Here is a 15,358-nt window from a genome sequence, read left to right as displayed (position 1 = left end):
GGGTTTACAAAGAATGGTGTGAAAAGGGAAAAACATCCAGTATGCGGCAGTCCTGTGGGCGAAAAGGCCTTGTTGATGCTAGAGGTCAGAGGAGAATGGGCCGACTGATTCAAGCTGATAGAAGAGCAACTTTGACTGAAATAACCACTCGTTACAACCAAGGTATGCAGCAAAGCATTTGTGAAGCCACAACACGCACAACCTTGAGGCGGATGGGCTACAACAGCAGAAGACCCCACCGGGTACCACTCATCTCCACTACAAATAGGAAAAAGAGGCTACAATTTGCACAAGCTCACCAAAATTGGACAGTTGAAGACTGGAAATATGTTGCCTGGTCTGATGAGTCTCGATTTCTGTTGAGACATTCAGATGGTAGAGTCAGAATTTGGCGTCAACAGAATGAGAACATGGATCCATCATGCCTTATTACCACTCTGCAGGCTGATGGTGGTGTAATGGTGTGGGGGATGTTTTCTTGGCACACTTTAGGCCCCTTAGTGCCAATTGGGCATCGTTTAAATGCCACGGCCTACCTGAGCATTGTTTCTGACCATGTCCATCCCTTTATGACCACCATGTACCCATCCTCTGATGGCTACTTCCAGCAGGATAATGCACCATGTCACAAAGCTCGAATCATTTCGTTTCTTGAACATGACAATGAATTCACTGTACTAAAATGGCCCCCACAGTCACCAGATCTCAACCCAATAGAGCATCTTTGGGATGTGGTGGAACGGGAGCTTCGTGCCCTGGATGTGCATCCCACAAATCTCCATCAACTGCAAGATGCCATCCTATCAATATGGGCCAACATTTCTAAAGAATGCTTTCAGCACCTTGTTGAATCAATGCCACGTAGAATTAAGGCCGTTCTGAAGGCGAAAGGGGGTCAAAGACAGTATTAGTATGGTGTTCCTAATAATCCTTTAGGTGAGTGTATATATATATATATATATATATATATATATATATATATATATATAAATAAAAGACTTACCAGGGGTTATTCTACTTGAACACCTGTGTGAAGTGACCATGACCATGTGTTGAATTTAATGTTCCTGCTGAATAAAAAAAAACAACAACACTGCACTGACCCCAAACTTCTGAACGATAGTGCACATCCACGAAAAAAATCTAAATTAGTTGAAGAGTAAAATTAGTTCTGCTAGCATCATTGCAGATGCCATATTGTCAAAGTAATTCATACATTTTTAAGTATGACTAAGTGTCCAAGTAATTTCCCACCCCAGTCCAGTTCCTCCCTAGTCCAGCTAGAATTGTGAAAGAGCACGAGAGGTGACTGGGGACTGTCAGTAAGGCTTCTTAAGACTTGTGGCTTTCTCTGTACTTGGTCCTATTCTTCGGTCATAGATAAGGGCATTTAATGTCACGGCCCTGCATGTGGCCAAGAGTGGGCACCAAGGAAATCCAATTAACTTCAGCCACAGCAACACTTCCCACATTGTGCCTTTCGCAATCCCACCCACCCCTCTGGCACAACTGGGTGCCTTCCATCGCCAATGACCCACTAACTTCCATTGAGTCAACTCAAATCTGACATTAGTCTGTGCTGTTTTTCTTCTTGTTTGTGATCTCAGGGTTTTCACTGAGGAATACTCCCCACTGCTGAGTCTCTGCTCGGTGCGTGACTCATGCTTTCTTTAAAGGTAAGCTTTTGCAGCATATAGATGAGCGTACGTTCCCTCCCCACCGTCTGGCTGCATTTCAAGGCAAGGTCTGCTGCCATTTCAGCTGCAGTGCGGCTCCGCCTGTCAATTTTACTCAGTATTACACCACGTTTTGCAATGGTTGGCCAGCGCTGCTGTTTTGGGCATGTGGGGAGTGAAGACTAATGAAATACTAATAACAAGGGATACTATAAGTGTCCATAGGGATATGCAAACAAAACGGGGTGTGGCGTCCCTGGTGAGAGGCCAGACGGTTACCGACTTAGGAGGTGGCATGCTATACTGCACCTGGACCTGGATTTCAATGCTGTATATCACTTCGGCGGTACAGTAAGCATCAGGTGAGCCAGCAGGGCTCCTCCTCTTGGCTGCCTACTCTTGTCATGCCGGGCAATGATGATATGATGGAAGGCAGTTCTTCCGTTGCAGGTAGCAGTTTCCCAACCATCTTCATATGCGTAGGAAAATCATCTCTGAAAAATAAAGATGAATGGAACGTTAACAAGCAGTCAGACAATGTACATTCTCCCTGCGTTATCTGAAAAGATAGAATGTGAAAGAAGGAGAAGGGGCATGTGGGAAATAATGAGGGGAGTCGGTAAAAAGAAAATAGGAGAAAGAGGCAGATATAGGCATGAAGAAGAGAGTGGGAGACAGAAGAAGAGAAAGACAAAAGAATGAAAGAAAGCGAATGAGATAGGCCAGCTTGAAAAACAAGATAAAACGGAATATAAAACGCATAGCCAAGGCTGACACAGTGAACATGTCTGAATGAGAAGGCACACTGCATTAATTATGTAACAGTCTATGCAAGCAGGCCGCTCACACGCGTCTCACAGGGAATGGCAGTCTGGAGATATTAGTATTCGGCTGACGCAGTTGGGCCCAGCTGTTGAAGAGAAGACACACTGATTTTAGGCACTCAGGTTGCATTGTGTCCAGGTACGGTTCTGTCAGTCTTTGCTTGACAGGAACAGCGCATCAGCTTTATTCCCATTGAATAAAAACAGCACAATATGAGGAAAATGAAGCAATAGCAGTATGTGGGAAAGGATGTTAAGATTTTTAAGTTGACTCTCCTTTTCGGATTTAAATAGCCTCTTCTACTTTGGTCAGTCCATGAATCATTTGGCTTTTGATTATGTATAACATATATATTTATATTCACTACCTATCAAAAGTTTGAGGTCAGTAAGATTCACTTCAAACCTTTATTCAGCAAGGATGCAGTGAATTGATCAAATGGGACAGTGAAGACATTATAAAGGAGTTCTATTTAAAGCAGCACAACTCTTTTTAACTTTGATAATAATAAGAAATAAGTATCTTGCGCACCGAATCAGCATATCAGAATGATTTCTGAAGGAACATATGACTGGAGAGTGAAGTAATGGCTGCTGAAAATTCACCTTTGCCATCACAGGAATACATTTAATATATATTGTAGTGAATTATTCTTTTTTATTTTTCTCAGCTCAAATGCAAGCAGTAATTGAATAAAGAACTTTAAACAATGAAGGTCAAAAGACAGAATAAATAGAAGGAAAACTGTACATTCATCCACCCACGTATCTATTTTTGCCACCCCTGCCCTGAAGCCAGTTACATTCTCTAGGCTGGATGCTTTATGAATAGCAAATAAAGCCGTAATAGGAAAATATCTCATAGGCTTGCTTCAAGAAAAGAGGCTGGCCTGCAGATTTCAGAGGGGTTCACCGACTTTGGCAATGTGCTTCTCACAAGATGATTTAATTTGCTGCAGCCAGTGAGTTTGGGTCCTCTGTTACACTCCCCCCTCCCCAATCAGACACCCACCCACCCAAACCCTCAACCCCCAAAGCCCAGCCCGTCCCCTCACAGATGTAATTTACTGTCTGCTTTGTCCCTCTCACTCTTCTCAGACCCAAGGGTTTCTGAGTAAATTAGCTACATTGCTCGGTCAAGCTTAAACACAGAGTACAGCATTTGCAACAGAGTATTTAAAGATGTCCTCCACCAACCAATCCTTTTGGAAAAGAAGAGTCGACTCTTGCGACTGGCTGCCTTGGTGGATGTCAGATCTATGAGTCAGGTTAATTTGGGGACGGCCACTATCAAGAAAACTCTGGGGTTGAGTATCACTACAATGCCCTTCTCTGTGCTTTTCCAGAACTAATGAGCAAATCTGTAATGTCCAAACCCAGAGACATTATGTCCTGTTTTCTGTCAGATATCCCCCTTGTTTTATATCAGTGGCCTCTAAGAGGTCGCTTCAGCCTTTAGAATGCTATCTACTTCTCAGGCCATGACACAGAGCTATAAGTGTGCAGTGGCACGGCAACAGGGAGATGACGTCGGTCTCTGGTCGTCCTCAAGGGATTCTAACCCTTTAGTTCAAATCCTCATAGGGGCTCTGAAGCTTTCTATATAATAAAGAGCAGAAAGACAGTAACTGCAACCAACCTTTTCATTTCAACGGTTAAATTAAATCAATTCAGATATACTGTTGGCATTCATGACTAAACTATTCTTAAGATGTCTTGCCGACAAAATGTCTCCAAGTGGTTCAGCAAAGGATTTAGTCATAGAATTCAGTAGCTTGCAAACTGTGGGTAAGCAGAAAGTTTCGGAGAGAAAAAAAGAAGAAAAAAATTCTATATTAATTGGGACAATATATAGCTACCTTCATATTTTACGAATGGGGTTGAATTAAGTTGCTATTTATTTTTAGGTATAATAATCAACACTCAAATAACAGTATGCAAACATGTAAACTTCACATAAGGCAGTTTTTGCAATAACTTCTAAATCTAATTATAAAATAGTTTTTTCTCCAATTTGTTGTTGAAATATAATCATTTATACACAGTGGCTGTCATCTTCACGACAGGTTTATTTAAACGTGTACATTAAATAAACAAGACATCACTAACAGGTTAAGTAGATTATAATAAATAGGCTAATATAATACATATTTTTAGTGAAAGAGTTGATTTCTCTAGTGAATAAAATTCTGTGGACACTGAATGACTGCCTGAGGTAAATGTGATGCTATGACATTGTTTAGTTTACAAGCAGTTATTTTGAGGTCTTTCCGCCATTGAAACACTGATTGAGCGACTACACCACATACGTGACAGTAAGTTGTAATGTATCCTCGACATATCTTCAGATGTTCATTCATGTGTATTCTTTAGGAAGAGATGATCGATCGCGTTCACGCGCGCTTTGCGCGGCCGCTTGAACTGTGATCAGTCACACCACATTAAAGAGCGTCAAAACGGCATTTATCGTTTGAATTTCGTGATAAAATGGACTGAATACTTAATATGTCCGTGTGGGAACTCGGATTGAAGTGTGTTCCGCGCTTAAAACAAGCCGACTGTTAACTGTTAAAGATTGTATTCGGAAACCGTTCGGTACACACGTGCACCAAACCGAAAGCCCTCGAAACGGTTTGGTACGAATACGTGTACCGTTACACCCCTAGAGTAAATGTTAGCAAGCAATGGATCACAACAGGAGTAAATAGTCTTATATAAACTGGATTTGTAACAACAATTATATTGTAAACTGTCCCTTCACCATAAAGTAAAAAAATAGATTCTACCTGTGTGAGACACATGCTCACCTCATTACTACAACATCAAGCAGTCCATTTGCTAGCATCCACCCTCCTCTGCTCCAACTTAAAGCAGCTTAATTTAGCTTCAAAGTGACTCATAATACAGCATCACAATGTATTTTAGCAGTTACACAGCTGTTAAGCAGATAATGTTTGAACCAATCTATGGCAACTGCATTGTGTGTCAGCACCAGTTTAGAAATTCATTCTTTAACTATAGGACCAGCCACAGAGGGTCTGATGGGGCGAGAGGAGAGGCGGGAAGACATATTTAGGAGCTGTGCTACTAATTCACACAAAAGCAGTAGTTGGAAAAAGAACTATGCGCTGGTAAACCGCAGATATAAGTTAAGCTGTCAGTGTGCGTTTGAGATTAAAGGAGTGCAGATGGCTTCACTGAGGAGACTAGCTGTCAGACACACTTACCAGAGCGGGATAGACCAGACCCTGATTTACTCCCTGATAAATTGACTGGTTCTAATGTTAAGACTCAGAAGCAGGCACAGGGAACCCTTGATTTGCCATCCGTGTGACAGTCCTTAACAAGGCTAAGCAGCAAGTATAATATCCTCAATAATTAATATCCGAGCCAAAGGAAGACGGAGGATGTCAAGGTCACTTTCCTGAAGGAGTCACAGAAATTGAGGGGAGAAGACAGAGCAAAGCAGATGTACAGGTGTAATACAGAAACTGACTAATTTTCCAAATGGTGTGAAAGAGGGAGGGAGAAAAAAAAAAGAGAAAGACCGGGAGCAAGCAGATGGAGTGAGAATGCTGGTGAGCTGCTCTAGATGGCAAGGTCTCTGCACCGATTGCCGTCTTCGTGGCTCAGTGACGCATCCTCCTCCAGTGTTTGTAAAAACAAGACCATCACACTCCATCTTGTGGTCCCGCAGGGCTGAGGGCTCGCGGCTGATTTATGGTGCACAGACTGAATTGCCTGGCTGGGATGACAGCAGCACTTGGACTCTCCCTCGTGGGAAGCCCCCAGCGTCTGCCTGGCTTGTCGTAGCCTGTGCATGGCAGCTTGCGATAGTGTTAGAGTGAAGACAACATGACCCCCATCCTGGACTGATGCGCTGCAAAGTCACCCAGGACCTCCCGGCCACGTCCTGTGCCTCCAACGAATGACATGAATGAGATGAACAATATTTGCATGACATTTATTTAAAGACACTCATAAAGCCAAATTAACATGGCACACAGTTTAACGTGCCACCTATTGCAAAGTGTGGGTAAGCAGAAAGGTCCTAAAATAAAAAAATTAATCGATAAAAAAAGAGAGATTATAAATAGAAGTAAAATAACAAAAGTCAAGAATAATAATAAAAACGGTTTCAGTCTGCTTTCTAAAGACTGGCAGGAAATCATTAAATTAAATCACAAATGTATTATTTAATAGTATTGCCACCTATTTTCTCTCATGCCATTGCCAAGTGCTCGTCCCACAAAGGTGCAGAGGTAAAATAAATAAAGATAAATAATAAAAAAATTAAAATAAAATAGCAACAACAACAATACTTATTATTATTTTTAATAATTAGCCAATTAAATAATAATAATAATAATAATAATAATAATAATAATACAAATTATTTTATTATATAATAATGAAATAAATAAATAAATAAGATACAGAATTTTAAATTACTTTTTCATTCAGTCTTCTAAACAATTAAACACAAATGTATTATTTATTACTATAAGAATAATAAAAAAAGAGTGAAAACGTGAGCAGCACAACTGATTATTTATCACAGGAGTCAGCTGTAGCTGAATTGTTTCATCAGTCTACACAGAACAACAATAGAGAGGGAGAGAGACAAAGAAGAAAAATAAGGTTTTTCAGGCAGAATGCGTCGAAATATGATTTATACGATCGTTATGCTCAAAACCGCATCAAAACATGCTCAGGTTTAATATAGTTAATCTTTAAACCGATGCATCATGTAGCTCAGAACAGTTTGATTTATTAGGAACGTCTTGCTTGTTTCTTCGGCTGTTTCACCTTGTTCCTCAAAGAAATGACATTCTTTCCCCGAGCCCGTAAATCCAAAGTGACTGAATAGTGTCACTGTGAAAACTGCAGGGCCCTGTGGTTGCAATTACTTCACCAGTCGCAGAGTGTTTGATAGCGCGCGAGTATGCCCACTTTCCCTCACATACTCCCTGAGCCTGAGCCTATTTAAACAGGTACATTAGCTGCATTTTCTCGGGCCCTCTCTCACATTATATCAACAATGCAGACCTCCAGCGCTCGTGCACGATTTTTGGAGAGAAAAGAAACTGTGTTTTCCAAGAAGGAGCGTAATAGCTTCCAAACAAGATGAAAGTCTGGCAGTGACACAAAAGATGTTCAGAATTTTTTTCCAAAGGAAAAGCCATTCCTTTTGTTTTGTGTATGCGAAACTCAGCCCACCCACAAATTTAGCTCACTTAGCCATGTTTAAGATAACACGTTTTTAATGGATTAAAACCCCGCTTTAGGTAGCAGTGTTGTGCAAAATTTGGATTTCAGGAAGTTGAATTAGAGTTTGAATTGAGTGACAGGAAGAGGAATTTACTGATTTATTGTAAGATGGGACTTTTCTGACATCCATCTATCTATCCCATCTTCTCTTATAAAGTAAAGTCATACTACAAGCCCACATCAGTGGTGGGTTTTTATCAAGAGAGCCTTTGCATTACAAGTGGACCTTATTATTCTTCAGCCTTGCAGAATGCAGATTGTGGTATACATATTTAAAACAGTCCCAAACACCTTGTGCATTCTTTCATCCTCTCAGAGCAAAAATTAAATCCCAATATGTCCGATACTCAGCACTGCTGTGGGACTTTCATCCCAGTGGCATTTTTTTTTAATAAACTCAAATGTGGAAGAGTGAGAAAACATAGACGCTTCCACCTCTAGCCAGAGCCAAGACCATAATTAGTAGGCTTTAAATCCTAGACAGCAAATGTTCCCTCTGACATAGTGCTCTGGACTGTATTTTAAGTCTTTTCCCGGAACTGATTGGCAAGCGTATTTTCCTGATGACTTTCAATAGACATTCTCTGTAGGAGGGCTGTCTGCCTTTCACTGCTCTCTTCTGCACAACTCAAAGATCAGCTGCATTGAAGCTTTAATTGCTTCATTTGTTGGCATTATATTTCCATCTCTCATAGGGCAAAAAAGATAGGAAGAGACTCTTGTTTTGTCAGGGGTCGACAGGCTGTCATGTCTTACTGCAATTTGTTTTGTGGTTAGCACAGATCTTTGAGAGAAACATCTGTGAGTTTTGTGGATAAACCAATGACAGGATGTGAGAGGGCTGTTAATGGCGTTCTGCTTTCACAGCGATGTAATTTACAAGAGAATTGCTCCACGGGAGTCCCCCTAAAGGACAGAGGCTGAAAAGTAGTATGTGCGTGTCCCTCCCGTCATAAGGAAGGGGAATTGGAAAATGCACTCACTCACTTTTTTGCATGTCGCCCATTCAAGAGGTGAACACGATTTGAATCTTGTTAAAGTGCCTCTTATTGATCCCCAGGATGCAGATAAATCCACGCTTCTGTAGAAAAGCAGGTTCTTATGAAATGAAAGGAGGAATTCTGGGTAGGCAGATTGCGCCGTGGCAGGTGTGGTGTCCTCGGCAGTCGCTCACGGTATATGTGTATAATTGTGAGACTCACCCTTGTTGCTATGGTGATAACATTGACTTTTGGTGATGAAAAGCCCTTTCAAGATGTGGACAAGGTGTGTGTGTGTGTGTGTTCACAGAGCTTGGTAATTATGGGCTAAATTTGAGCCACTTGAGGTACCGTAGTCGATCCAGAGCTTTACTTTCCAATTTATTTTTTACTTTTTCAATTTGATTTCTCCATTCTCCCTGCTGCTCGCCTGAGTTTTAGTATGAGGAAGTGTGCGTGTGTGTGTGCGACGGTCTGGGTGTGAATAATGCCGTCTATATATGTGGGTCAAATCTCTCTAATAACGCACCGAGATACAGATACACAAACACGCAGGAGCTCTCATCTTCTCACATGTGCCGCAGGATATCTGAAGTGTCTCCAGACTTCAGTTAGTAATCTGTCAATCTCATTAGATCACATTTTAAGGGTGACAGTTTTGGCAGTGGAGATCTTGGAAAGCAACGCTTCAATCTTTAAATATTGATTCAGGCCCCAAAGCTGTGTTGTCCCTCAGAGTCCTGAAAGAGCAGGAAAAGCAGATAATTAGTGATTTTAATTGGATGATCCGTCAAGCTCGGCGTGCCAGATGTAAATGTGTGAATCCTTCCCACAATCTTTTGCTGTCACCGAAGGCTACAAGTATGTAGCAAGGTCCCAACCCTTGGGCTGATTTACCAATAGGGAAGCTGACCAAATGTGTCAACAAACATCTGTGTGGCATATTTTGGGTGATGGAATGTGAACTTGTCATGCAGTGAATCATTTGTTGACAATAAATCAACAATAACAGGTGTTCTCTGGCTGTACAATTACTGCAAACTCTATATATCAACATTCATCAATGTGACATTGTAACGTTATGCTTAAGGAATACACATATGTTGGTACAATATCAGTTATTTATTGATCGATTTTTTTTAAATGTATCAGTTTTGCTCGATACACATAAATAAAAAAAATGTGTGTGTAAATTATAAGGCTATTATATATTTTATATGTATAAATATTATGGTGCAATCAGAATAAAGATTCAAATACAAATTCAGATGCCTAAATAAACCACTTTTAATGTCAGTAATTTATTGGTTATCAGCGATCTAAAAATAATCGTTATTATTGCTATTGGCCAGAATTAATAGTGCATCTCTAATTACCCTCTTATTTATTATATGCGAGCGGTGCATGTGGAAACAGCAATCTGAGGAAGAGACTTTTTGTTATGCAAATGCCATTTGTGTATATTAGCAAACATTTAAGCAGAGAGAGTGCCCTTGTCTTGGTCCAGGTGGCCAATAATGAAATATGTATGGAGTCAAAAGGACTGACTGCTAATAAAAAGAGAGCTGCCTTATTATTACAGATTCATCTCTTTTAAATAAAAGCGAAGGGAAAGAGGCAGACAGCTCCTCAACTTGAGCGAGAGAGAGCTTAGCTTTTTTTGTTGTTATAATGATACAAAAAGCATCTTGAAAGCCCTTCCCTCCAACACAACAAAGGACAGATCTGTAGTAATACTGGCTCAGACAAATCTTTTTTTTTTTTTTTTTACTACACAACAGCTTTAAAACATCATTACATATTTATAACTGCCAGCTAGATGACAGAGACAGAGCACAATGTTCAGCATTTAACAATGAGGCTTCTTTGCCAGTGTCCCTCACTGTGAAATCTCTGATTGCACTGTCTAAACCCTCCTTTTATCAAGCCTGGCAACAGAGTGAAACAATTACTCACAAGATGGGGATCCACTTTTGATTTAACAATGCACCCTTTAATTCGTTTATTAAAGGCCCTCGAAAGTTTTAGCATTAAAACTTGTTGGAGCAGTAGTGCTAGTTTTTTTCCCCCATTTCCAGCACTGCCATGTGCTGGAAAGATGAAAGCCCCAAAACAAACTACGCCTGAAATCCATGAAAGGAACCACAAATAAGCAGAAGCTGTGCAAACGGCACAGTTTAGACCAGGGGTTTCCAAGTTCCAGGACCCCCACTTAGACGAATCTCAAGACGCACCAAAACATATTTAAAAGTATGGGGGTTGGGGGGGTTAAATATAAACCCATGACAACAAAGCTCTGTTCAGGCAAATAATTCATTGTGTCATCGTATTCATGATCAGACATACAGCTTTATAATGCACATATATAGGCCTATTTAATTTTGAGAAGACGTGATTGAATATGGTTATATGTTATATATATATGGATTTACGTTTGGAGCATTAGAGTAGATGAAATATGTCCATAAAAAAAACTTACAACATGCACACTTTTGGTGCACCGGGTTTGGATGATGTGAACACTGTCTTCCGAACTCGGGTGTGCACCCGCAAACCGTACCCGAGTCCACTTAAAAGGGTGGTCTGGGGTACGGTTCATGTAAACTCCGGTACGGTTCGATTCTGATATGTGCGCAATCATACTATAATCGCGGGAGTAAACCTCTATTAATGACATATGATTTGATAAAAATGTGTTTGTGTGTTTCACTCACTTTTCTGATGAGCGTGAGAGCATTTGCAGTACATTCGCAGCAGATGAGACGCAAGTGTTGTTACGTACTGAAGATATGGAAACAAAACCAATGGTTCAAAACGGACATATAAAAGTGAGGTGAGCAACGCTACCGCCTTATACCTCGTCATCGTTACCAAGCAACGGGGTAAACAAATTCTGCTTTGATGATGCAAACGCACCGTGGTTCAGACCCAAATAATATAATCTGAACATAGTTAAGCGACTCAAGTGTGAAAGCACCCTTAAATCTCACAGAAAATGCTCTCATGCTCGTTTTGTGTGTACATGTAAAATGCTTTTAACAGACATATTTTCCTTAATTGTTAGGTAGCCAAATGCATATGGGGGAATGCAAAGAACGCACTCTTTCAACCATGTTTCTGAAATAAAACAGCGTTGAGTTGAACGGATGACAGAGATGAACAAACAGACCTGAAACAGCCTTTCGTGACATTTTAATTCTTTGGTGTAATGCAAACAAATTGTGTTAATAATGCGCTTAATGAAACAAGCCGCTCTGAGACACAGAAAACATTGTTTTTACAAGTCGCACGCACCCTCTTCACTGTATAAAGCAGCTAGCACATATATTTAAATAATTAGATCTCAGCATTTGCAATTTGAAAATCATATCGCAATATCGCAATTTATTTTTAATGCTTTTGTGCGCGTGTCATCCATTGAAACGCAAATTTATCTGCAGCCAAGTTGACTATGCGTTTGAAAACCCCTGGTTTAGACAACAAAACTAACTCTTTCTCACTCTCTGTGCAGATCAGTCGGAGGGTTTCCACTGCCAAGACGAATGTCGTATCCTGGGCCACTCAGATCGCTGCTGGATGCCCCGGGTGCCGATGCCAGCGAAAGCGAAGTCTCCTGAACATGGCCGCAACGTCATCGCTCTGTCCATCGAGGCCACAACCGTGGACGTACCTCATTATGAGGACTGTGGCACCACCAAAAGGACTTTTGCCACCTTTGGCAAGGATGGGCCGGACGAGGACCGGGCTGAACAGAGGGGCAGGCGGCAAACGGCGGAGCCGGCCGTCTGCAGCCCCAAGACCAACGGCACAGTTCGCGAGGCCGGAAACGGCCGAGAGGCCGTTAGCCCCATCACCTCCCCTGTGCACCTGAAGAGCCCCCAGTCTAAACCATCCTCCGCTTACAACACACTGAAATGCCGGGACGTAGAGCGCATAGCCAACCACAGCCTGCTGCGGCAGCCGGAGGGGAAGGACAGTGAGCCGGCTATGCGGGAGATCAACACGCTCTTGCAGGACGGCCGTGAGAAGGAGTCCCCCGGCAGCAAGCGGCTGAAGGACATCGTGCTTTAACCGGCTCCCGCGTGTACACAGAACGCATTCACTACTACGAGTGTGTGCCGACGTGTGCGTGTGTGTGTATTTGTGTGCTTTTGCGAGCGTTGAGCCGAACGGGCCTGGGGAAAGAAGGGGGAGACACATGTGCAGCACAACGTATTCTCCAGGGACCGAACAAACTAAGCTGAAAATGTGTCTGCGAGCTCAGACTGTCATCGTGGCTTGGTAGTAACAACAATGCTTGTACGTTCGTCGCAATTGTCTGCAATCTGCAGTGGACAGGCTGGTTACTGTGTGCTGTGTGACACGCTCCACCCTGCCACCCTGTCCTCACGTCTTACCCTTAAGGAGGAGAAAGACCTTCCAGGGCACCGTGGTGACACCTGAGTAAAGTCATGCCTTGTAGACTCGAAAGAGACTTCTAACTTTCTTCTAATGCCTTCTTTGGTATGCCGTTTTTGCTTCAGCTGCCAAACCGCTCACTGTTCCCGAAGAGGACGTGGGTCTCTCTGACGCTACAGATTAGCGAGTCTCTTCCCATCTGACGTAAGCCGTCCGATTGGGGGAGAGCGCACAGGAACACTCCCACAGATTTCATTTCATTTCAGTGGCTTCTCACTGGTCTGATAAGACAACCCTTCTCTGTTTCCCTCAAGACATTCCAATGTCAGCAAACCATGAGGTTGTTACAGTGCTTATTTTTTATCACAGATGGAGCTAAATGAAGTTGCGCTATCAGCTCAAACTCACCGAAAAACTGGAATAGGGAGAGACGATCCCCCAGACTTACAGCCAGATATAAATATATATATGGATAAAAAGAAGAAAAAAACATAAGACTTGTTGCTTTTGAAATCTCCTGTGCCCTTTCCTGATTGTAGCCAGTGGAGCGCAGTTTACTAGAACTTCGTGCTCTGGTCTTGTACTTTTTTGGATTTTGACTATGGGGCTAGGATAGAAGGGGTCGTCACTTACGTCTTGCTATGTGAAACTCTGTTTAGGGTTTACTACTATCATTTTTAATAACCTGTTGTTATGTGACAATCCCTTTAATGTTTTGTTGCGAAAGTAAAAAAAAAAAATAAACATTGGTGTTCAACTAAAGCTACAGTAGCGTTTGTACACAAACACAAAAAGGAAAAAAAACATATATGCCAAAATATATTTTATAAATAATTTAAAATGTATAATGAGAATATTTAATGCTGTGTAGTTATTTTATCAGTAAGTTATACTTGAAATTAACTGGCTTTTTTTTTTATTTGTCCCCTTTTTGACTATGTTATTCTTTCTTTTTTTTACTTTTTTTTTTTACATTTTCAATTGATATTGATTTTTTTTTTTTTTTGTTCACTGTGTTCCCCTGGAAACTGTTGATTGCAGTCTATCTTGTTGTAAAAGAGTTTCTTATTGGTCAGTTCTTGTGCCATCAAGTTTCTGTGTGGGCAAAAAAGAGAAAAAATACAAAAAAATACAAAAAATCAACACCAACAGTAGTGTGTCAGTACATTGAGCTTAGAGTGAGATAGCAAAAGAAACCAAAAAACTGCGACAAACATTAAACTTTAAAGATAACAGGTTGTTGTTTAATCTTAATACTCAAGTAAGGGTAAGAGTAACACTACCATTTCGAGTCACTCGAAGTGGTTCCACTCATTTCTGAAGTGTTTTAGAGGCGCTAAATGGTTACAAGTTCCATGTAAAGCAAACCCAGATGCTCTGAGACAGACTTGCTTTGCCATCTATCATCAAGTACAGCCCCCCATTTTTCCAGATCATTTAAGAATGCTGTACCAAGCCCAACCAAACAAGTTTGTTTTACTGCAGGAAAAAAAATGATTTGGTGGAATTGCCATAGTGGGGGATGGAGAGAAATTGCAAAATCAGTTTCTTTGCAATACTCATTTTATAATGTGGAAAGTACAAACAGCAGCAATGTGTGAAAAAGATATAGATCTAGTAGCTGAATGTTTTTGCTGGTCTCACCAAACAGCTTCTGGCAACATGAAAAACAGAATTATCACTGAATGTATACTGCAGCTTATTATTAAACTATTAAATGTTCTCCACTTTGTCTCCTTGTCTAAATTCATCAGTTCTGCATGTTTCCATCACACTCTTTTTAATTTGCCATCAAATGGCTCATAATGGAATAGATCCGACTCGACTGGAGAGGGAGAGAGTGAGACGGCATTGTTGAAAAGTAATGAGCGCAACCCGAGTTCAGCATACAGCAATTATCCTTTCTTAAGCGATCTTTTGTCTTGCCATAATTCATTAAAATCTATAATGTGATATGCATATCTACTGTTAATTTTCCTCGAAAGTAATATGCTAATGCGTGTGGCAATGGCGACTGCTGTGATGACAATTAAAAGAAAATTAGTTTTCGCTGAGGTCCAATCTGAATGCTTCCCAGCAAAATCATTCTGCAACATCATTTTTAGATATCCTGATTCTGACTAATTGCAAAAAATAAACACGACAGCAAAAAATACACCTAATGCTGCCAAATAAAGCAGCCGTTTGAGAATCATCCAATCGAGGAGTG

The 15,358-nt window shown here is 41.0% G+C and overlaps 1 protein-coding gene across 2 annotated transcripts in view; it reads left to right on the top strand.

Annotated features, from left to right (window-relative positions):
- Positions 1-14,875, top strand: part of pcdh19 (protocadherin 19) — a 60,221-nt gene extending 45,346 nt beyond the window's left edge. For both annotated transcript variants that reach the window (XM_079838839.1, XM_079838838.1), the window contains exon 5: positions 12,263-14,875. In XM_079838839.1, coding sequence (XP_079694965.1) covers positions 12,263-12,822 — 560 coding nt within the window. In that variant the 3' untranslated portion in view covers positions 12,823-14,875. The remainder of the gene's footprint in view (positions 1-12,262) is intronic.
- Positions 14,876-15,358: the final 483 nt, after the last annotated feature.

This window comes from Gobio gobio (assembly GCF_949357685.1).
Source record: "Gobio gobio genome assembly, chromosome: 16".
NCBI classification, from domain to species: domain Eukaryota; kingdom Metazoa; phylum Chordata; class Actinopteri; order Cypriniformes; family Gobionidae; genus Gobio; species Gobio gobio.
Note: the sequence above shows the minus strand (reverse complement) of the source record. Positions and strands in the feature narration are given on the sequence as shown.